The sequence below is a fragment of the Rhopalosiphum padi genome, chromosome 3, assembly GCF_020882245.1.
Source record: "Rhopalosiphum padi isolate XX-2018 chromosome 3, ASM2088224v1, whole genome shotgun sequence".
Classification (NCBI taxonomy): domain Eukaryota; kingdom Metazoa; phylum Arthropoda; class Insecta; order Hemiptera; family Aphididae; genus Rhopalosiphum; species Rhopalosiphum padi.
Window position 1 is genome coordinate 27,943,657 of NC_083599.1, and position 24,796 is coordinate 27,968,452.

Here is a 24,796-nt window from a genome sequence, read left to right on the forward strand (position 1 = left end):
TATTTCTGGAACAATAACCGTCGGGAAAAAGTCGTTCGGAAAAAACAGAGTACAGAGGGTACCGAGTTGGAAGTATTATGTATTTAATATTTATGTCAACAATTTATTTGGCGGCTTAATTACAATTAAGTAATGATGTGGAGGCGCGGGCCCTAATTTTAAATGTCCGTCCAGGCCATTGTTTTTTGATCCGTCACTGCCCCTAACCCCTTATTAGTACGTTTCCCCTGTCCTACTTCTCATATCCCTTCTGATCTACCATATGCGTCACTGCGTCAGTGGCATTATCACGTTCTTACGCATTTCAGGATTTCATACACGTGTGATGATCGTATCCTAATATAACCGTCTGGATGACGCTCTGCCAACGCACGGGTGTGTCAACCGTAACGCCTCGTCTTTCCCAGAAACGCAACTCTAATCATCGTCATTGGTATACGCCTATAATATACTGCGGTTATAAATAGTTATAATCATAGTTAATACGGGAGTGATGTTCGCTCATTTCCCAGTTTAGGTGGTGTGACTATTATTGTTGTTCATTGTTTTTAAGCCTAATGCGTTGTCGACGTTGTCGTCCAGGTACGATAGTACCTTCCTCCCATTATGTGTTAAATGTTAATTTCTACGTCGCAGTACCTTTACTATGTATATTATTATTTTAATATACAGTGATCATTGTTTTAATACTTATGTCTACGTCGCAGTATACCTATTGGCTATTATTATTTATTATTGATAATTGACTATATAATAAACTCAATCAATGCTATTATGTATTATATTATTAGCATAGGATATCAGAGCAAGTAGCACCATAAATGTATTTCCAACAGTGGCGTATTTAGGATTTTGTCAAGGGGGGATATACGTTGGTGAACATATAATTTCCTCGGCGGGAGGGTTAGGTAAAAAATTATAAGATTTATAATATAATAATAATTATTATCAGTAAGTATACATTGTCATATAAATTTATAAAACTGTAATCTTTTATTTTGAAGATTTATTATTAATAATTATTTTTTTATAAAACAGAGAAAACCATAAGAATACAATATGTAGTATTGATAAATATGTATATAAATGTATATGTGACCAAAACAATAAACAAGTTTACCTAAAGACAGAAGTTCAGCACTGACGCTAGCGCGAGTAGGCGAGTATAATGGGTATACTACATATAGTGAATCATTAGGCTGGTTTAAAAATAATGTAATGCAATAATAAATTATAAAAATAACTCGTATTTTAGTTTGATTATTATTTGTACTCTATTTAATTACTGGTATTTATTGTTTAGAATGCCTATTTATATATACATAACCTCGCCCTGCAATAATATCTTTTGAAATAGCAACCAAATGTTTATTATTAAAAATACGATAATAGCCAGATGGTTATTAACAGTAATGACGATTAACGATATTTTATGATTTACGACACGAATTATTTTCAATCATATACATATTTAGCAGTTAGTAGTGTATAGACTACGGGCATCATCCATAATATTCCTAAATATCAATATTAAAAATTATAATAAAGTGTAGTGTTTTCAATAATAATTGTATTCTATACTTCTGACTTCTGTAATATAGAATAATATAGATACGTCATCTCTCAATATAATACTCACATCAGTAAAATACGCCACTGATTTCTAATGCTGTACATAATGATTACAATGCCTATACATATTATGAAAACAAGATCACTACCACACAGTACCACTTTTATATGCACACTGCACAGTCGTCATCTTTTATAAATATTAGATAGAGCTCGGATTTTGTAGCAAATAATGCTTCTTTGGCGGGGAATGTGATATAAAAATACCTAATTTTTGTATAAAATACGTTCAAAGTTTTGATTTTTTATGCTTTTTTACCACTAGATGTACTATTTTTCCCCGTTTAGTACTTTTAGATTCTGAACGGAGTGATGAATCTATCGATTCACAATGATGTGTGTTTTTTTTATTTATTTTTGTGTCTGTCATCACGTTTTGGAGTAGTAATAATGCTTCGATTTTTTACTTCAGCCCTTCTTTGAAAAACGGTAACTTTTACGCATAACCACTTTTCGATAAAATCGATTTTTTGATTTTGCTGTAACTCAAAAACGAATAATTGTAACTACTTGAAATTTTCACAAAATGTTTAGATTACGGTTATTTATTTACGATTAAATTTTCAAACTATTTTGACCTTTTTTAAGCTACTTATAGACAATTAAAATTTTTTACTTTTCTAAGTTTTTTTTCTTAAAATGCCGATAAAAAAAATTTGGCTATTCAAAAAATCTTTAAAATTTAATACAAGGTTTATTATAAGTTGTACTTATCGTAGTAAAAAAAAAAAATCAAAAATCGTTAGTCACAATTTTTATTTATAAGCATTTAAAGTTAAAATGTTTACGAAATATATCAAAATCGCGAAAATTTGCAAGGAATTTTGAAGTTGAAAATTCATAAAATTTTTGTGATTTATACTTAAGGTTCAAAACTCCAATACAAGGTTATCCATAAGTTTTCCTTCAAGTAACTGTAAAAAAAAATTCCATTGTCAATATAGAAAACATTTTATGAGCGTATGAAGTTTAATTTTTCACGAAATCGCGTAAAATAACGATATATTACAATTTAAATATAAGTAATAATAATATAATATATCCAACTAATTATCATTGACTGACAAATCATCTCCGTTCAGAATCGTTTTTCGTATACAATGATATCCGTCATTGCATACAAATTTAACTCATCCACACAACCAGTGACCTACTCTCTCCATCTCTACTATACAACAGAGCGATACCCACTTGCCCACTTTTTTTTATTTTTTACATGATTTTCAAAAAATTTCACATATTTCTTTAATTTTGTTTATTTTCTACTGTATTAATATTATTATTGCCAAAAATAATCGTATTAAATGTAAAATGGGTAATTGATAAAATAACACTATCGAAGTTATCGAAAAAATTGTAGTATTTATCAAAATCACCGTATCTAATTACAGTCTCTTTACGACTTAAGGAAAGGGAAATTATTTGTCATATTATATTGTTGTAAATATAGCATTTATATAGTATTTTTATAGCATGTTCAAAGTTCAAATAGTTATTTGGTAATTGTAAATCAGTTAATATAAATAATGTTCTATACAATTTTTTTTCAAGTTTAAATTGGATACAAAAATTCCATAAGTTAGATCACTTTCAATGTACAATAATATATTAGCACCTAATAAGATAAGTATTAACGAAAATAACTTGACCAAATATATACATGATTCGATGATCGTAAATTCGTTTTTTTAATATATATCTCTAATTTAATTTTTTTGTTTTAGGTATAAATTAAATAAATGTTTTTTAATGATTTATTTTACAACAAAATCCGAGCCCTATAATAATTATTAATTAATGTTCGTAGTAGGTAAATACCACAGTGGCACAGTCTGAGATTGTAAATACAATAATTCAAATAATTGTATGATTTAAACCACGGACCAAGATACATACCATTGATTATAGTATATCATACTATTATTAGTACACAAATACCAAATATTATCAACAAAAAAAATAGTCGACTTAGTCCAGGATTAAATGCGTTGAACTTTACATGACAAATGTTAAAGTAATTAAAATAGTTATACATTTCTTATAGAGTTTAACGAGATACACACTATTAGAGTGTATTGATATCAGTGCATCATGGCACTCTACACATCATGTCTTAAATCGTTCATTATATTCATCGACTTTATAGTGAGTCAGTGAGTGAGTATATTCTGTAATATCATAATTTCATAGATTGAATATCACTAACAAGTAACAATAGCACATATATGGATAATCAATTATTATCTATACATTTGCGAGTAAAAGCAAATACTATACAACGTATTTACCTACTATTTGGTAAAAGTAAATAATTATTTAATCTACAATGATATCTAGACTCTATACTACTCTAGACATATGTAGAGATAGAAAAGATAGAAAGATACAGATATATTAAATAGTCTTGTTACATACACATTTTATATATTATCAAGATTCTTAACTCGCCATTGATACCATCTATATATTATTGCGTGTTTTTTGTTAAACAATATCGTGTAATTACTAATTATTAGGATACGGAAAAATCGGTGACAATATTATTGTTATTAAGGAGAGTACAAGAATCTTGATAATAATATTATTGAACATTATTATAGCATCTATATCGTCTATTTTTCTCATTATACATTAATATATTATTATTATTATTATTATTATTATTATATACGGGTACAAGTGTACAACAATTATTGCAACGGTAGAACGATCCGCTGACTACGCTATTCCATGTGCACACGGGCAAGCCAACAGAAAGCCCGGCGCCCGCGCGTGTACTGACAGGCACATTCACGCACTTACACACACACACACACACACACACGCACACTATCAAAGTATCAAAGTCATTCCGTCTGTTCGTTTTCGTCTTTGGCCGCCCTAAATTCGGCGTCCGCCTGCACACTCTTATACAGGTCTGCCGGTTCTGTGTACGACTTTGCCGCTCGCCAATTGCCACCACTGCCCGTCTGCCACAACCGGTACGACACACGCGCACTCTCGCTTTCGTGTCTGCTGTCTCGGTCCGTGTCCGACATTTTTGGATAACCTTTACCATTGAACGTTTCACTTTGACTCGAAAGCTCGCACCACATGTCCGCACGTGCGTGAGTTTTTTTTTAATTTTATTCGATTTTAACCAAACGCTGTTGTGTTTTTCTTCAATTTGACGCGGAAAAATTCAGGTATGATTGTTTTATTTATGTAATAACTAATAGGCACTGTTAATCTTACATCGTTTGGTTTTACCGTCCGTTTGAAAGAGTGTTAGGGTAGCGGACGTTCAAAAAACACGTTAGTTGAAAACGTGGTTTTACATTTTTTTTTCCAAATGATCCGTGAGCGTGTTTCACGTTTTTTGCGCTTTCTGTGTGTTTGACGTTAATAATCAATTAACCTGACCAAAGCTGTGTTTCTGTGATTTTGTCGAGTACTTAATTTTTTTTTTTTTTTTTAACGAAGCGAATTTTTTGATATCGATGTAGTGGCGTGGGGTAGCTAGACATTTTTTTTTGGGTAGGACCTAAAGTTGATATTGGTTTAACATAACATACCTACATATTTTATGATTATTATAGTTATTTGACATAAAGATTGCTATCATTGTTAATTTGTTCAAACAAATGTTATTTTATAATATATATAGACGACACTTTCAATACGATATAAAACATTTATTCCTGGAAAAAAGTGGGTAGGCCCGTGCTTACCCTCTGGCTCTGCCACTGCGTCGAAAAGACTTCATCAGACTATATCATCATAACTAAACGTTTTAATTATTAGAGGTTATTTATTTCATGAAAATTCTATTGAAATATACCAACTTTAAAGTTAAATATTTATTGGCAATTGGCCATGTAATGTGTATTAGATTTTAGTGAAGTATTATTTGTAGTACTAGTCATAAGAATATGTGTGTAACATGACTAAGAAGTTACTTGTTAATTATAATAATGATAGTAGGAACTTAACGATTTATTAAGTGTTTCTTTTTTATAATTTAGCGACTTAGGACAAAAATTAACTGTGGTACCTTAAAATGTAGAAAAGTTGCATGCCTAAAGTATGTTCTCAAGTGTCAAATGATGGAACTAAGTATTTTTTGGACTTACTGGTGTTTAACCTTCCTAAATGTAATCAATTTAAAAAAAAAAGTAATACGTAATATTAACACACTAAAATAAGTTGTTGCTATATAGTTTTTTAAATAGACTTTAATAATAAAATATTTGATATCATATAATTAATTAAAAGTGACAAATAAATACTCAAAAATTCTTTAAATATAATGTCTATAGCAAAAATTGTAACTTCAATTTTAAAAAAAAATTATTAATTTTTTATTTTTAAATATTTTATGTAAGTCATCTTAATAAAATGAATGAATACATTTTATTATAAATAAATATTATTAATTTTAAAATCAGCAAAATTGTAAAATCATACTTGTAGATGGTCAGATCTTATTTTCTATAGATTTAAAAGCCAAACTACCTTTTCTTGCTATTATGTGCTTTTAATGTTTTAACAAAAATTAACTTAAACTTTTGAAAATTTAAAAAGTTTTAAGTTTTTCAAGTTATACTAATTTAAAAACTATTTTTGAACCTGAACTACCTATTTTTGTATTAGTAGTTTTAGTTATGTTATTATTAATGTTAATTATTCTTAATGATATACATCTAGTAGTGTAGTATCAAGATAATAATAAATAGTTTAATAGTATCTTACTCTAATATGTTAATTTATTACTTTTGTTAATTATTTTATTTTTATTTATAAATTCAAATTTTGAATTAAATTTTCTAATTTTTTCTGTATTCAAGATCCATAATGATGATAAATTTCTTGATTTTTGATTCTTCTTAAATATACACCAATTAAATTATAAAATGATGTAATATTTTCAATGACTTAAAGAAATAATGTACGTTCATGTATTTGCATGTTTTTTTTTCAACATAGGAAAGCATGTTAACTGCGATACAAATCCGTTTAACAATATTAATATAAATATTACGTTTAATAATGCATGTTGTTGCATATTTTGGGTGTAAAAGCATATTTAGCAAATAGTAAATTTTTTAGAATTATTAACGCATATTATTTCATAAAAAAAAATATATATATATTAAAATTCTTTTTATTTCTTATTTACTTTCCCGTTTACAAAATTTTATTATTTAATTTTTATTTTCGTACGACTATATAAGTTTATAAGTACCTATAGTTTATAAGATTATATAAGAACCACGGAGACAATTTTATCGTTCCCGGTTACCACTACCATACAACGTGCATTTGAAAATTATCAATTTATATTTGTGAGGCGCCATTTAAAACGTACTATTTCCATTTTACACTTTTTTCAGAAATCAACATTTTCTATTCCGAATTACTAGAAACTCGTGGAAATATTGTATAATATTCCTAAAAATACACTTATTTAATTTATATAATTTATAATTATAATGTTGTAATTCATAATTTAAACTACTGAATTGCATCATAACGCCCTATTTTTAATAAATAGTACATTTTGGTCTGATTTATGGATAGAGTTCGTTTTGCTTTCTATATTTCACCACAACGTCATATTATTTCCAGGAATAAAATATTTTATATTGATTTCATGGCATAATACGACAACACACATAATTATTACATTTCATTAAAGTTATTTACACATTGGAAACTGGCTATTTTTATATTGTTTTTGCGTTCGAGATGATTTAACGTGGCTATTGTTATATTATACGGTACTATGTTTATTGTTAGGTTGTGGACGAGCACCGCCTCTAGAACCGTATGTACAAAAACCGCTTTATAATATAGATACATTATTTATATAATATAATTATATTCAATTACAATGAACATATTGATAATATCGCAATACCAACAATTCTTTCGGTTATTCTATTTTCTAGTGCTATGACAAGTATAATAATTATATTGTTTTTAATTTTTATTATTCCTACGCGTATATATAATGAATGTGACAATATAAAATCTTGGACTTTCTTTTGTCTATTGGAATTATCGAAAATAGCCGTACATAATTGTTATTGGGTTTTATAGTTTGATATTTATTTTTAGACCTATTTTTAGATATACACAAAGAGAATTTGACAAAACAAGAAACAAATAAATCTGATACCCAATAGCTTGTAAACAACTAAAGAAAATGTCAAAAAATAGCCCGTTCATACAAAAAGTAATTGGCGTCCGTATTTATTCAATAATCGTACACCGCATTAAACGCGAGACTCGTCCCCAACGTATTATGTAGCCACCTGGTATAAATAGTATTGTGACTTAATATTAAAACAAAGAACGTATCTAAAATCCCTTTCGTCTCTAACGTGTTAAAATACTACAACGTGGCTTGTTTATTCGTTAATTGAATCTTTAGAACATATAATAAAAATGTTGATGCAAATGAGTTTCATCATTGAAAGTAAAAAAAATATGCTAAAATAAATTCTTGATTCAGTCTCATTCAATCTTTTTTATTCTCAATTTATTGAACTTAGAATGTAACTTAAAAAACAAGTAAAAATAAAGTATATATTATAACAACAAACAAAATAAACTTCAATAACTTAAATACCTAACATAAACCTATAATATATCAATCGGCATTGGTTTAAGGGGCCGCTACACTAGCATTTGTTTTCTCTGTCTATCTCCCACATAATATAGGAACAAAAATACTCCGTATTTCCACGATTACGGCTCTCTGGTTCAGTTTAGGGCAAAAACACCTATTATATATTTTATAAAGAAGAGTATTTCCTATGCATTGCCCGGATAGATTTTTAATATTTACATTTTTTATAAATATAAATATGTTTTAATTTAAAATAATTTCGATTATTTTTAACCATTAATAATTTATTCAAAATTGTAAATATTAAAAATCTACCCGGTCAATGCACAGAAAATACTCTTCTTTATAAAATATATTGTAGGTGCTTTTTCCCTAAACTGAACCAGAGAGTCTTAATCGTGGAAATACGGAGTATTTTTGTTCTTATATTATGTTGGAGATAGACAGAGTAAACAAATGCTGGTATAGTGGTCCCCTTAATAGGAACATAAGAACTTAATCTTTATCTTTATCATAAAAAGGAACTTCAATTGACACCTATTCACCGCGGTAAATATAACGTTTTGATGTAATTTGTAAATACTAAATAGTTCGTTTCGACCTAATATTAGACATGGAAATAGTACGTTATGCTACAATAACTGATTATTAAATTCAATTAACATGGGAAATACGTTTTGTAATATCGATTCTCATTTGCTCATTTGTGCAACGCAACTTATAGAAGTATAGAAATATGTACGTCACCAATGCTTGTCGTTCGTATCTATAACTTAAATTAGAAGATTCTGGAATACCCACATTATATTGATATTTACTTACTGCTGGTATAATACTATAATATACAGTTTTCTTGCGTTTTTATTTTAATGTTGTCATTGTAAGTGCTGGATTAAAGTGTAAAAAATCAGAAAAAGAATTTCATAAATTAAGATTGATAAATATGATAAAACTTTGAATTCCACAAGGCAAGACTATCTGAGGGGGATCCAAATTTTTAAAAGTAAAAATATTTTAGTGGTAAATATAGTTATCTGACTAAAAATTTTCATCATTTATTCTTAAAAAATGTTGGATCCAATCCCCACGAAATTTTTTTTCAGTTACGGCCTTGCCACAAGGTGTACTAATTGTATACATTGAGTGTTATAATATAATATTTTATATTTTATACAAATTAAAAATAATTAAATATTTTTAAAATAAATATATAATATATAGGTATATATATCTTATTATTTCAAAATTTGCTTATGACTTTTCACATTATGCATATTTTAAGTGAATATAATTGCATATTTCTGAATTTGTTAGCGTATGAACTTATGAAGCCCTGGCTATATTCCTATAAGTGGTATAGTTTTAATTTTAAAAGTATCATTTTGATATAATATGCATGCATTGATTCTTTTTAAAACAATATCTGTCTTTCTTTTAAATAAATATTAGGTTTTATTGATGACGATTCTCACGATCATAATACATACATTGATACTTTGCTGCATGGTTTTAGTATAATCATTTTTAATTTCATAAGATTATATTCTATCATACAAAAGTTTCCAATAATTAATTTCTTTCATATAACTGTTAAGTTTGGCATATTTGGAAATTTTTGACAACTGTACCTTTTAGGTACTAATTAAATTACCATGTTTTGAACTGGTTCTCAATTACAAACCTATAATAATATTACTACTTAAACATCTAGGTATTATCTACTATCTGTGGATATTTTTCTTGTAATTATATGTTTTCAACAAAAATTAATTCAACCTATCGTATTACTATGTAATAGTAAAATAAATTACTATTTTAGTAATATAAATAATACATATTAAGAAATACTTTGTAATATAAGCTGATGCTCTGAATTATTTTTTATATGCAATGATTTATCACTGAATTTAAATTTAACACGTCCATTTCAGGTGTCTGTACATTTCTGTACAACAAAGTATCTTTAGTCTACATTATGATCAGTATTAAATAAAATTTACCTATATTTTAATAGAACTGTATTAAAAAGTGGCATTGTCTGTGTATTTAATCACTTTTAATTTATTACATTTTCAAATTGCATATTTGGCAGCTTGATCAGATCTGATTATAAAATAATATAGAAATTTAGTATGAAAATATAAAGTTAATCCACAAATTATTTAATTTTAAATTTTTGACACATAACCTAAGTATGATATAGATATACTAAAATGTATAGTAGAGTAGTATATATGTTATGATTAATTTAATGTATTCAATTTATGTATATAAATGAAGGCAAGTGAGTGATTCTCTGTTATAAATAAGTTCTGTACAATTTTTTTTAAATTTAAATTCAAATGATTTAACAAAAACTGATTCTGAGAGGAGGTAGTCTAATAGCCTCTATTTCACTAATGTGAAATATGTTTTTTTTTAATATAACTAATAAAATTATTTATTTTACTTTTATATATATTATTATGGTAAGTTTAAGGTTAATATAATTTTTTTCAAAATTATTGTATTTCTTTAATCATTATAAAATATATTATATTAGTACTATATATTATATAAACTTATATAACTCATCATTTAAAAATACCATAAAATAGTAAAAGTATAAATACATGTATTTTTATTATTTTTTATATTTCTTGACATTTATAGAATTAAAATCTAAACATTTGGTTAAAATTTCAAAATGTATGATTATTTGTTTTGAGTTGCAACAAAAACAAAAATTAATTTTTGTATGTATTGTAAAACATTTAAATTATCTTGTATTAAATTTTCAAATTGTAGGTAGGTATAAACAGTTTCAATTTAATGAATTTCAAACTACAAAATAATTTTCAAATTTTAATTTTTTTGTCATAATTAAGAATTTAAATGCTTATGAAAAAAATTTGTGACTACATTTTGATATCTTTCAATTGGATACCTAATGAACTACTTATTAGAAACTGTATTATATTTACTATATTTTTTATTGATATTTATAAAAATAAATACATATTTCTAAATAACCAAAAAAAGCTTTTAAATTGTTTGAACATTTTATCATATTTTATATAAAATGATAGTATAAACACTTGATGGAAATTTTAAGTTTCTACGGTTATTTATTTTTGAAAATTATAACATAAAAAAATTCATTTATTTGAAAACTAATTTATCATATAAATTTCCCTTTTTCTTAATTTTTTTGTTTGTTAGTACTGGAAATTTATACTTTTCTGAAGTACAAACGAGATCCAATTTACTATTGTTAACATTTAGAAAAAAAACATTATAAAATCAATACATTCATCGGTTTACTCAGAATCAATACAATAAAACAATACTTACTTCAGTACATATATAATTTTTGGAACATTTGATATTGTACTATAGGTTTATCCAAAACTTATAGTAAATAACCAAATATCAATATGTTCTTAGGTCTGGGATTATTGTTTTTTTTTTTTTTTTTCATTAGTAGATTTCTATTTTTTGAATTGGTTTCAAAGACTTGATATTTAACATTTTACTAAAAATATTTATCAATTATAAATTAAATAAAGTTAAAAACAATAAATTGTGTTGAACATATTTTGCATAAATAATATATATATATATATATGTATTTAATTCTAAATAATTAAGAATTAAAATTTGATATAAAATTGACGAACAGGGCTAGGATGCAACAGCTTGTTTTTTTTTTGTGACTTCTGATTATTGATTTTATCAGTAATGTTCATGAATCAACCTCATGATATAATGAAATGAATGAATGATAAGAAAACTTTTTGTATTTGTATTTTATATATTATAATTGTATTAACAATTTTCAATTGCTTTTGAAAAAGTAACAATATTATGAAATTGGCTATGCCATTATGAGTAATCACATTTAATGTTATTAATAGTGCATTAAATTTTATGCACTAATGTGCTTTAAACTGCTGAAATATGCACATTAATTTATATTTTAGTTTTATAATTATAATAAATAAATTACTTTTTATTAGGTACTACAATTGTAGGTTTATTGTTAATTAAATATTTAAATATTAAATTATTATGTTTTTTTTAAACATTACAATTCATAAATGACTTTAATTGGCACCATCCCATTGAACACAACTATAAATACATTTTTTATTTTATTTACCAATATCAATAAGCTTTTTAGAAGTAATTCATTTTAACAATTACATGATATTTAACTCTTAAAGTGCAGTTATTTGCAAAACAAAATTTTGAATTTATTTAAGTATTTTATTGAAATTTGTAACTGATCTATCAATTTTCAAGTCATTTAGCGAATACATACATAGGCAGACATGTAGGGGGGTTGGTTGCCCCAACAATTTAAGGTAATATATTATATTTGTGTATAAAAATGGGATTCACAATTCCTTTGTATTGGATTATTATAGCCCCCCCCTGAAAATTCAATCAAATGTCCACCTATGCATACAATGTGCACAAATTTCTGAATTCCAAACTTATATTAACAATAAATCAATAACATTTGTAATTTGAAATCTCAACTTCAATTTCTCTTTAAATAATTTTATTTAATATCACCTATTATTATTTTCCATAATTCGTATTGGAATTATTTTCCCCATCACTAAAATATTTAATATTTATTTATTCTTTTAATACATAAATAACCCTATATTATATTTTTTTCCACGTATTAAACTCGTCTACTTGGACTGTCATATTTTGAATTGATCATCAACTGTTTGACAGTGCTTCATAAGAGATCTTATGAATTTAAAAAGATGAATATTTTTTAATAATTCTTAACCCTTGAAAAAAATTTATTTTAGTAAACAGTACTAAATCATATTATGTAAAATACAAATTGATTTGTAACAAATGAATAACCGTCACATTGTTAAAGGCGGTCAGTTGATCAGTATTTAATGGCATGAAAGTATTTTATTTGTTAAACAGATATTTATTTTATATTTTATTCTTGTATATAAATTAAAACTGGTTTTAGTAAAACTATTCTAAATGGATCCCATAAGACCTTCAAGGGGAAAAGCTCGTGGACGTCCTCAAATACCAATAAATCAACCCGTTATATCAAGTTTAACGAGTTCACTTCCTCAAGGAATAAGAGGACCTAGACCAACCATATTGCAGCCAACGCAATCCTCACAACCATTACAAGCACCAACTACGGGTGTAGGTATGCAACGTCCGCCCCGTTTAATGCCACCAAGACCTCCTGGTACTGCACCTCAGCAAAGGGCCCCAAGGCCACTTGGACCAAGACCTGGGATTACTCCTGATACTACAGCTCCTACAAATGACCCAATGGAAGGAGTAAGAATCTATTTCCAATTTCATAACATTTATACTAACATTTATGTACAATTTTTTTTCAAGGTGCAACAAGTAACAGAAGGACTTAAAACGTTGGGTACAGGTAATGTATTTTTAATTTGTATTATATTGATAAAATGAAATCTGAATAACTAGCTCTTATAAATTCAGGTTCATATTATTCATTTCTATGTAACACTAATTATATTCCGACCCACAGGAGAGTGCACCTAGGCAATAACAAAAATATGTCCAAATTTGTGCATTCCTTGTTAAATTCACACACCTATAACTTAGTTGTTGGTCAATATCCTAATTTAACTGTCAGTCTAAATGTAAAAAACGGGTGCATTATCCTCTGTGGCTCAGAAACTATTGTTTTTTTTTTCATATAGACCTACTTAGTGCAAACATGTTGTATCATTAATAATGTTAATTTAATTACTTCTATTTTTAAATTGTAAAGATAATTTTGTGTTTATAAAAACTTAGGAGGAGGCGATTCATTAGTGCCATTGGGACGTGGAGCAGTACGAGGACGACGACAAATCGATCTAGAACATTTTAGGACACCGAGGCCTCAATCTTCATTAGGAGATATTGGAAAACAGGGTAAAGTATAATTAAAATAGACTGTTGTTTATTTTAAAATGTATAGGATTCTTATCGAGTTTATTAATAATCAATATTCTACTGAAGGCAGAACTATTAAAAAATGAATTTGTAACTTAAGAAACTCAATTTATTTAAATTAATTTACTACTTAGATTTCAAACACAATACTATCTTCTATGATTAATAATAAACATTAAAATCAAGAACCTCAAATAAATATGTATGCTAAATTATTGTTAATATTTTTAAAAATATTATAATCATGAAATAAAATTTAAAACAGTATTGAATATCTGTATTGACGGTATTTATATTTTTAATTTGTGTTATGTTTTAGGAACTTCTGGACAACCAATAAAACTGTTAGCAAATTATTTTCCCATCACATCATATACAAACTGGTGCTTGTACCAATATCGAGTTGACTTCAATCCTGAAGAAGATAGAATTGGTACTAAAAGAGGATTGCTAGCACAACATCGAGAACGTTTAGGCGGATATCTATTTGATGGAACAATGTTATTTTCTGGAAAGCGATTTGATCCAGCAGTAAGTTGTTAAATAACGTAAATGACTTATTTAATATTTTATAATATATACATTTTATCGATGATAATCTATATTTATTTTTTTTATAATAACTTGTTGTGCTGAGGATTGTATAAAAACTTATTTAAAATTATAATAACCACTAAATTATGATTAAGAAATCATTTGCTCACTACTGTTTCATTAAATGTTTAGAAAATGCCTTTGTATTACCCAACATTATGAAATGTAAAAATTAATTATAATATTTTGGTTTAGACTTTCGAACTTGCATCTACACGTCGCCCAGATGATCAAATTGTAATAGTCACTGTAAAATTCACAAATGTAATAGAAACTGGGGATTATGCTAATATTCAAGTTTTTAACTTGCTCTTGCGTAATTGTTTGAGGCATCTTAAACTAACAATGATTGGAAGGAACTTTTATGATCCAGAAGCCAAAGTAAAATTGCAATTCTATTATTATTTCATTCATTGCTTAGCTGACTCTTTGTAATATGTTTTAAGATTGATATGGCTCAGCACAAACTTCAACTTTGGCCGGGCTATGAAACAACCATTGGCAGGTATGAAGATAACATTTTATTATGTGCTGAAATATCTACTAAAGTCATGCGTCAAGAGACAGTATTAGATTTTTTAAATCAATGTGCTGCTGATAGAAACCGAAATAAAGATTGGATGGTAAATTAATTTTGATTTTTTAGAATTTCAGTATAATTTACCATTGATAATTAAATTATTGATAAATATTATTTAGATAAACTTTAAGAGTGGCGTAGTTGGTACTACAGTGATGACCAAATACAACAATGAAACATACAGGATTGATGATATAGATGAGAATTCTGATCCTAATTCTGAATTTAGTAAAAAAGATGGAACTAAAATGACTTACATGCAATATTACAAAGAAGTACTATCTTAAATTAGTAATATTCAATATTTGAAGCTATTTACTATTAATATGTTGATAACTGTATTAGAAATGGAACATGACAATTCGTGGTGGCAGGCAACCTATGTTGATTTCCAAAAATAAGAAATCAATACGTAGGTTTGGAGTTGAAGATACATTGGTTTATCTAGTTCCAGAATTATGCATAATGACTGGTATAACAGATGCTATGAGGTAGATTAATTGTTTAATGTTTTTAATTATGTACACTGTGTTGATTATCTTCTTTTTAATGATAGAAACAATTTCACACTTATGAAAGATATGGCCATTCATACTCGTGTGAATCCCAAAGAACGCATGGACAGATTGACAAATTTTGCAAATCGTCTTCTTTCTACGCCTGACGTAAATGTTTTTATTTAGTTAAAAAATGCTTGTATATAATCAAATTATATTATTTTTCTTTCTTCTTTTTTTTTTAGTCTGTTACTGAATTGAAAAGATGGAATCTTACATTAAGTAACAAGTTAGTTGAACTTACTGGTCGTACATTACAACCAGAATCAATTCAGAGTCGAACTAAAGGGTATAATGGTGGTGAAGAAGCTGATTGGACAAAGCACTTACGCTCATTACCTATGTTCACTTCTGCTTCTGTAAAACATTGGGTTATTTTAGCTCCTAAGGACTGTTGTCGAGAAGTTGAAGCTTTTGCTCAAAATCTTGCAAAAGCTGGTCAAGGAATGACGTTTCTACTACCCAAACCTGTCATGTAAATATTTATAATTTGCATTATTTGTTTGCAAGCTAATGAGTAATTTTTAGATGTCCCTTGATTGATGGAAGATCAAATACATTCTTGACTGAACTAGAAAAAGTAATTAATGATTCAAATCCGTCATTGATTTTATGTGTTATTCCATCGGCACGTGGTGATATTTATAGTATGATTAAACGAAAATTATGTATAGATAGAGCAGGTATAATTCTAATTTATTTATTATTATAGATCATAGATTTTATTAAATAATCTATATTTCTCGTAAACATTGTTTTTCAGTACCCTCACAGGTGGTGCTGTTGAAAAATGTGCAAAAGAACAATATGTCAGTTTGCACAAAAATTGCTATACAAATCAATTGTAAGCTTGGTGGTGCTCCTTGGCTAGTTACTATTCCCAAAAAAGTAATTGTTTAAATATATTTTGATACACATTAATTGAATAATTTAACCTATTGTTATGTAGGGTATGATGATTGTTGGTTTTGACGTGTGTCATGACAGTCAACGGAAAAATATATCATTTGGCGCTTTAGTATCTACTATGAATGACTCTCATACAAGTTATTTCAGTTGTGTAGAACCTCATGAAAGTGGAGAGGAACTATCTGTTCATTTTGCTACTGGCATAAGTAGTAAGTAAATCTGAATTTTACAAGTGAAAGTTTTTTTAATTAAACTCTTATATTAAAACACTAAATTTAATCTTATTTCTAGTTGATTTTTATTAAGTTTCTGGTATAATCCTTACTACTACTTCATGGGTGAACTTATTTCTAATCCTGGTAGTATAGGAAGAATATATCTACCAATCAACTTTTCATTAAGAGCATAAGATGAATTATGAATTTCTGTGATCAGTCTTTCTATTTAAAAACAATTGAAATTAATTTAACATTCAGATAAATCATAATTATTATTGCATAACAATACACATTACTATAGTATCTGTTTAAGATTGTTGTCTATTTTTATTACTGTTATATAAATGTAGTAATTGTACATGTATACATTTATTTTTTTTAGAGGCATTGTCCAAGTACCGGAATAAAAATGGCACATTACCTACTTCTATTATTGTATATAGAGATGGTGTTGGAGAAGGCCAAATATCACATGTCCATAAAACAGAAGTTAGACTTTTGCAAGTAAGATTGATTAAATAATTTTTAATTTTTATTTTTGATTAATTTCTTAATTTTTTTTTTGGTAGACTGCGTGTGAACAATTTTATGGTCCAAGTTCTGTCCCCTTTGCTTTTGTTATCGTAACAAAACGTATAAGTGCAAGATTTTTTGCTCCTAGTAAAAGAGGCCCTGAAAACCCTCGACCTGGTACAATTATTGATAGTGTTGTAACGGACCCAACCAAGTAAGCTATAAATCATTTATTTTAACTTTAGATGTTTATTTTTAAAATAAATAAAATTAGTATCTTTTATTCCCATTGTATGAGTGACTTTATTGTTAGAAATGTACTATTTTTTTACTTTGTTGATCAGTAATAGAATATAATGCTCAAATATTATGAATTTTAGGTATGATTTCTTCTTAGTTTCTCAACATGTAAGACAGGGTACTGTAACTCCTACACATTATCAAGTGATTGAAGATACACTTAGACTTCCTCCAGATATAATGCAAAGACTTACATTCAAGTTGACCCATATGTACTACAATTGGTCGGTTAGTACACCATGTTATGAATTTTTATTTTTGTATTATTTATACTCATTAATTTTCATTAACTGCAGGGTACTGTACGAGTTCCTGCTCCATGTCAGTTGGCTCACAAGTTGGCATTCCTCACTGGTCAAAGTCTTAGGCATTCTCCCAATGTTGGATTGGACGAATTGTTATACTTCCTTTAAATAAGTTTTGTTTTTATGATATTATTCATACATCATTCATTGCTGTGCATAATAATGTTGTTACATGAAGAAATTTAAATTTTATTTCATTTATCATTTAAAAGTATTTAGCGATTAAATATTATTTTTTTTTTTTTTTTACATAGTTTTAAGTAATTACTACTTAGCGTTTTATTATGTTATACTCGGTAAATATTAACTATGTTTTGACAATGTTATTTACATTTATCTTATATAAATTTCAATCGTTATTAATCTTAATTTTTTTATTATTGATTTAATAATAATTAATATAATATCTTTAGCTATATTATTTAGTGTTTCGTTTCAATAAAATACCATTTGTTTCACTTTTACATTAAATGTAAAATTTGTATTATTTTTTTAAGATTCAAGATTTTTATTCTACTTTTATGCATGTACTATGATGTTATATGTATAACAGTTGTAAAATTCAAATTTATAGCTAAGTGTATTTGATACTTGATAATTAAGCATGCAAAAGTTGGTACATATTGATATGTATCATTTTTTTTCTTAAAAATCTTAAATTTAATGCATATATTTTTGAAATAAGAATGGTAAATTTCAAAATTACCTTTGACCCTTTTTAACAGTATAATACAGCAATATACTTGCTTATAGTCTTAATGGTATAAATAATATTTCCAAATTTTTTTTGTTATTGTATATGCAATGTTAATTAGTGCTTTTTCTATGTGAGAAAACCTCTACAATTTTTTATACTTGATTTGTATACAAATCTTAAATTTTAAGTGTAATTAATTTTAACAATAACAAAATAATTTGAGCAGTGTAATATTTCTAGAATTAATACTTTTTCATGTAAATTAAATAATAAAATATTTCGTATTTAACTAGTATATTTTATACAAAATTTTAGAAAATGTATATTAGAAACTAAGTTTTATGCTATAATTTTTTAATTCTAGTGTAGAACTTAATATTGTTGGCAGATTATAACAATTTTATTAAAAACTAGGTGTTATATTTAAGTTGAATGATTTATATATAATAAAAAGCAGATGTTATACCCTGAGATGCCTGAAATTAAGTCAAAGTTAAGTTAGTGGTTTTAAAAGATTTTGTCAATATAATATGATGTGTTTTTTAATACTTTGTTTAGAACTTAATTTTAACTCGTGGTAAATTTGACAAGTTAAATTAATTTTTCATCCCTTAAATACAAAAATTAAAAATGTTATTAATGTTCAACTAGGAAATAATTTAATAGAGTTTTTAATTTTTATGTATGTAGTCAATTTACCATTGAACTCGAGTTTTGTAGTGATAATAACAATGTATGCTCAAAATCATTAAATTGTGTCGCCAAAAAAATAACTAAATAACCACTACTAACATATTTTTTGATCCTTTGGTAGATGTTTAATTTTTATTACCCTAGTATTTTCCCAAACCATTTTTATAATGTAAGACTAATAAAAACATGCAAACTGCTAAAGTAGTATGCATTGTATATTAAGAAATAAAGTAAATTAGTTAATAAAAATATAAAATATGTATGTATATAATGACATAAATCTAGTCTCCTGACGCTAAACAACGATAATACAATAACTATGTAACTGAAATATTATTCATACAGATTATTTTACATTGTTACCTTTAGCTTATATGAGGGAGGAAGTAAATTTAATAGTAATTATCATAATATTACCTGATACCTGCACACAAATGCCTAAGTTTAGTAATTTTTTTCAAGTGTCGTAGTTAGTGATACTTACAACATCAACTTAATGATAAAAAAAAATATATGATAAAACCAATCATTGTCTATCAGTTATCTAACACATTTCATCTTGAAGTTAAGTATAATTTAGAAAATTAAGGTATCTATCTATTGTTTGTTATAAACAACTTAACTATTATTTAGTTATGACTACCGGGATTGTTATTTTTTTTAAATTAAAATCAGATCTCAAAAAAAATGGAAAAAACATTCAATACAATTTGTTAAGCTATCATCAAATACTAACAAAAAAAAAAATATCGGAATTCCGTATTGACAAATTTTTCTAAATTTATTGCCCAGCTTTCATTCCAATGATTCAATAACACAATAATATTGTTTTACTTAATTTTTTTTTTTTTTATTTTATATTGAACTATCTAATTATTAAAATAAAAATAATATTTCAATTACAATAATTTCTATGTTCCACTAAAATTTCTGCGTTAGTTATTTTTTCCTTTAAGCAATTGTATAACTATAATTCGGATTATACAAATACTGCTTTAATTTTGATTAAGTTCAACAATATCTGAGATACATGTACTAGGTTAATCATATTTTATTATTTAAACAAAATATAAATGGTATAGCAAATCATTATATTTATCTAAAATCTAAGTAATACAAAAAAAAAAAAGAAATAATTATTAATGTTAAAAAAGTAAATAACTTCATGTTGATGTATTCAGTCATTAATGCATTTAAAAATGTATGTAAAAGGTAATCATAACTTGTAATTATAAATTTTTGATTTTATAATTGTAATGATATAATATCTATAGTAGTATTAGGGTTTGTTCAAGTACACATTGACATACTGTAATAGTAATTCTTGTCCTTACAAATCTTAAAAAAAAAATACAGAATTATGATATCTCTATTATTTTAGAAATATCGCAATGGGCCAATAATAAAATAATTTATATGGGTATCCAATATCGGAATACTTACAAAAAAAAGGTAATTTTGGAGCTACGTCTATCGGTCTATCTAGTGAAAATAGTATTGATACAACATGGACTTTGCAATGATAATATGTATAACGCCACAGTGGGTCCTTAATATATCAGTGAATGGACTTAAATTACAAATCCATCTGCGTCGATATCATCGCTGCCGTCAGCCGTCCCGTACCAATACAACGGGGAGACAAACTTTACTAAGCACATTGTTATTATTATTTATTATAATAGGTAATATAGTGTTTCAAATTCAAACGTTCAGTGTCGTATTACGGACTACGGTCACCCGGGCTCACCGCCTCCTCACTCGCGTGCATGTACGATGTGTCGATGTCTTTCGTTAATCGTTCTACTTCTAAAGGGCCTTTAGATCGTTGATATATTTTATATTATTTATATAGGTATCGATGCTCTCTAGTTACATCGTTTAGTCATTCTACTCGAGTACTTAAGTTTAAGTAACTATACTAACCTCAGTGCCGTAATTTGATCATGTTTATAAGTATGGGAATGAAATGTTTTTTTACATTTTACATTTTTACCTATTATAACCCCTTCCTCAAAAAATAAAAATAAAACTGTACTCATCATACGCACCTTTCACTGCAATAAAGGTATATGTACGCATGTAACACAGAAACAAATAATTACAAAATATTCATATTTACAAAAGGTACTTTATTGAAGCCCCTCTCGCCAGCCCCCCTCCTCACTGAAAAATATGTACGATATATAATAAAGTCATAAAACATTATAAATAGATCCATTGCGGAATAAATTGAATTTATTATAAATTATAATAATTGAATTAATGAAGTTTGAACAAATAAAATCTTTCAATCTTTGGTCTTTTTATTATGGATTAACCTACTATTATTGTCTAATAAGGAAAAAATCTTTTATTTTTTAATATTACCTTTATTGAGTATTAATTACTGGATGAAAATAAATAAACAAATGTATCCCAAATCATTGCATTAAAGCTGAGTCAAACAAATTTATCTGTTCATTACTAAACACAATTACTTTAATTTATATTTATGAAATATAAGTAAAAAAAACCATAACCATTCATACACAAAGGTATGTAATATTAAATTAATAAAGAAATTGTCATTTTTGTACATCATTGTTAATATAATTGTTGAAAAGGTCTGTGATTAAACATTTTCTTACATAAGTAACATAAAAAATATTTGACATTATTCTTAAAACATTTTTAACTATTCAAAAGTTTGTACTATATATAGCTAATAGCTATATAATGTTATGTCATATGATACGAAAATATTTATATTTTATTTAAATAACCTCATTGATTGCTGAAAAAACCTTAGCCCACGTAAAAAAATATTTGCCCCACTCTGCCCCCCCCCCCCTGGAAAATAATTCTAGTGCCGTGCTTGTTTATTGATACCTTCATAACAGTTAAATTCTTTAACCACAATAAAAGATAAATCTAAATTCATCTATAGATAAAATAATCTGAAGAACGTTGTCGATCCACGATAAAATAATACTTGATCGATTGGTATGGTTTATTTTTGTACCACTATATAGTCACTACCACAACACAATATTACAATATATATATATATATTTGTGCAATTGTGCATCACTGCAATAGAGGTACCTGTCTAATACCTATATGTATTATGCATCTACGTTTATTATGAAGTATTTATGTACAGCTAACGCATGGGATTCTGGTTTTTTTGTATTTATTTCTATAAAAGATGTAGACTATGTATAATAATATTTATAGTTAAATTAGTAGTTTAGTATATATAAATGTATTATGTAGTTAACCAGTCTTTAAAAAATAAAAATAAAGGTCGTGTGGGGGATGCGACACCCAAATGTCCGTAATTACGCCACTAAGTCTGCTATATATTCTACGATTAAATAACTATAACTATTTTATGTATAGGTATGCCCATTGATAAAATCGAATGAAGAACGGAAAGTCCGGGTGATTTTATTCTCCGCTGATTTTGACATAATATTAAGACGCAATCGTGGGCGTAATTAATATTTTATACACAACTACTTTTGATACTGTATATAACATTTTGAGACACGCACGACGAAGATGACTGGCATCTGCTCTTTAAAACCGCGGCTCTTGTAAACTTTAGCAATATAGCCATCACGTCCCGTCCGTTGTTTATATTTGATCTATGGGTACGTCGTGGCCATATTTTACATTTTGGATCAACGGTGACTCCGGCAGTCGATAGTCATTGTTCGTTTTGCTATTACCTCTTCCGCATTTCTGCGACAGACGTCGGCACAGCAATACCATCAAAACGCGATAATACTCATCAGGTATGGTTTTAATTACATTATATAATCAACTGAAACAGTAAAACGTTTATATGTTGGACAGCGGCGACTGACGAGATCTCAAGATAAATAAGGAACAATCGCAGTTAAGTTACAAAGCGATTTTTTAGTTTTTTTTTTCTGAACATATGTATTTTAGCGGGTTAAGTCGTCAAAAACAACAGTGCAAAAATATATTCACGCGAATCATTATTTTGGATGTTATATCCTTCCGAAGTGGTTTGCGATTTTACGTTTTTATACGAATGCACACAAGACACAACGTTGTAAGTACCTACTATTTATTGCCCCGCGCCACGTCTATAATAAATTTTTCAATTTTTTTACTTTGGACTTTTGGAGACTAGACGAATCAATGTTATAAAACTTATACTGCTAATATAAATTTTAATAAACCATTAGTTTTGAAATGATGACATTAAAATACAAATAATTTTTATCGTTTTTATTAATTTAATTAAACCGATACTTACTAAAAATATCGGGTGAACATGTAGGTATATTGTATATTATAAATAAAATCGTAATTCTCAACATTCTGTGATTGTGTATATCTTCAGTATTATATTCTCACGTTCAAATGGTTTTATTTAGGTTTCAAAGTAAAAAAGGGTGGGCAAGTGGGTATCGGTCTGCTGTAGAGCAGAGATGGAGAGTAGGTCACTATGATGAATGTGTTAAATTTGAAAGCAATGACAGGTTAATATAATATAATAATATAATATACGAAAAACGATTCTGAACGGAGTTGATTCGTCACTTCGTCAGTCTAGGATAATTGGTAGGATATATTATAATATAATATTACTACCTTTATTTAATTTATAATATATTAATATATCGTTATTTTAAGCGATTTCGTAAAAAATTAAATTTCATACGCTTATACAATTTTTCTGCATTGACGCTAGAATTTTTTTTTACATGCAGTTACTTGAAGAAAAACTTATAGATAACCTTGTGTTGAGTTTTTTAACCTTAGGTATAAATCACAAAAATTTTACGAATTTTTAACTTAAAAATTACTTGCAAATTTTCACGATTTTGATATATTTAGTAAACATTTGAACTTTAAATAATTATTAACAAAAATTGTGACTAACGATTTTTATTTTTTTTTTTACGATAAGTAAAATTCATAATAAACCTTGTATTAAGCCAAATTGTTTTTATCGGCATTTTAAAAAAAAAGTTTAGAAAAATCGAAAATTTCAATTGCCTGCAATAAGCTCTAAAAAAGTCAAAATATTTTGAAAATTTAATCGTGAATAGATAACGCAAATATAAATATCAGGTAAAAAATTCAAGTATTTACAGTGATTTTTTTTTGAGCTACAACAAAATAAAAGTCTATTATGTCAACAACTGGATATGCGTGAAAATTCCCGTTTTTTCCGTTATTTTTTTAGGGTTTTTATTAACGCTTTAGAAAACTA

The 24,796-nt window shown here is 26.8% G+C and overlaps 1 protein-coding gene across 1 annotated transcript; it reads left to right on the forward strand.

Moving 5' to 3' along the window:
- Nucleotides 1-4,594: 4,594 nt before the first annotated feature.
- Nucleotides 4,595-18,641, forward strand: LOC132926628 (piwi-like protein Siwi). The gene is made up of 18 exons (XM_060991002.1): nt 4,595-4,817; nt 13,233-13,561; nt 13,625-13,664; nt 14,054-14,173; nt 14,514-14,725; nt 14,984-15,169; nt 15,235-15,411; nt 15,488-15,643; nt 15,714-15,859; nt 15,925-16,033; nt 16,111-16,400; nt 16,454-16,608; nt 16,689-16,813; nt 16,875-17,043; nt 17,435-17,556; nt 17,622-17,779; nt 17,946-18,093; nt 18,162-18,641. Exons 2-18 carry the CDS (start codon nt 13,247-13,249, stop codon nt 18,276-18,278), a joined length of 2,745 nt encoding a protein of 914 aa, XP_060846985.1. The 5' UTR covers nt 4,595-4,817; nt 13,233-13,246; the 3' UTR covers nt 18,279-18,641.
- The last annotated feature ends 6,155 nt before the right edge of the window (nt 18,642-24,796 follow it).

Excerpts from the sequence above, each read along its gene's own strand:
- LOC132926628 (XM_060991002.1), top strand. The coding sequence starts at position 13,247 with ATGGATCCCATAAGACCTTCAAGGGGAAAAGCTCGTGGACGTCCTCAA. Across the intron at positions 15,170-15,234 it reads TTTATGATCCAGAAGCCAAA|ATTGATATGGCTCAGCACAA; the intron begins GTAAAATTGCAA and ends ATATGTTTTAAG. Across the intron at positions 18,094-18,161 it reads ATATGTACTACAATTGGTCG|GGTACTGTACGAGTTCCTGC; the intron begins GTTAGTACACCA and ends CATTAACTGCAG.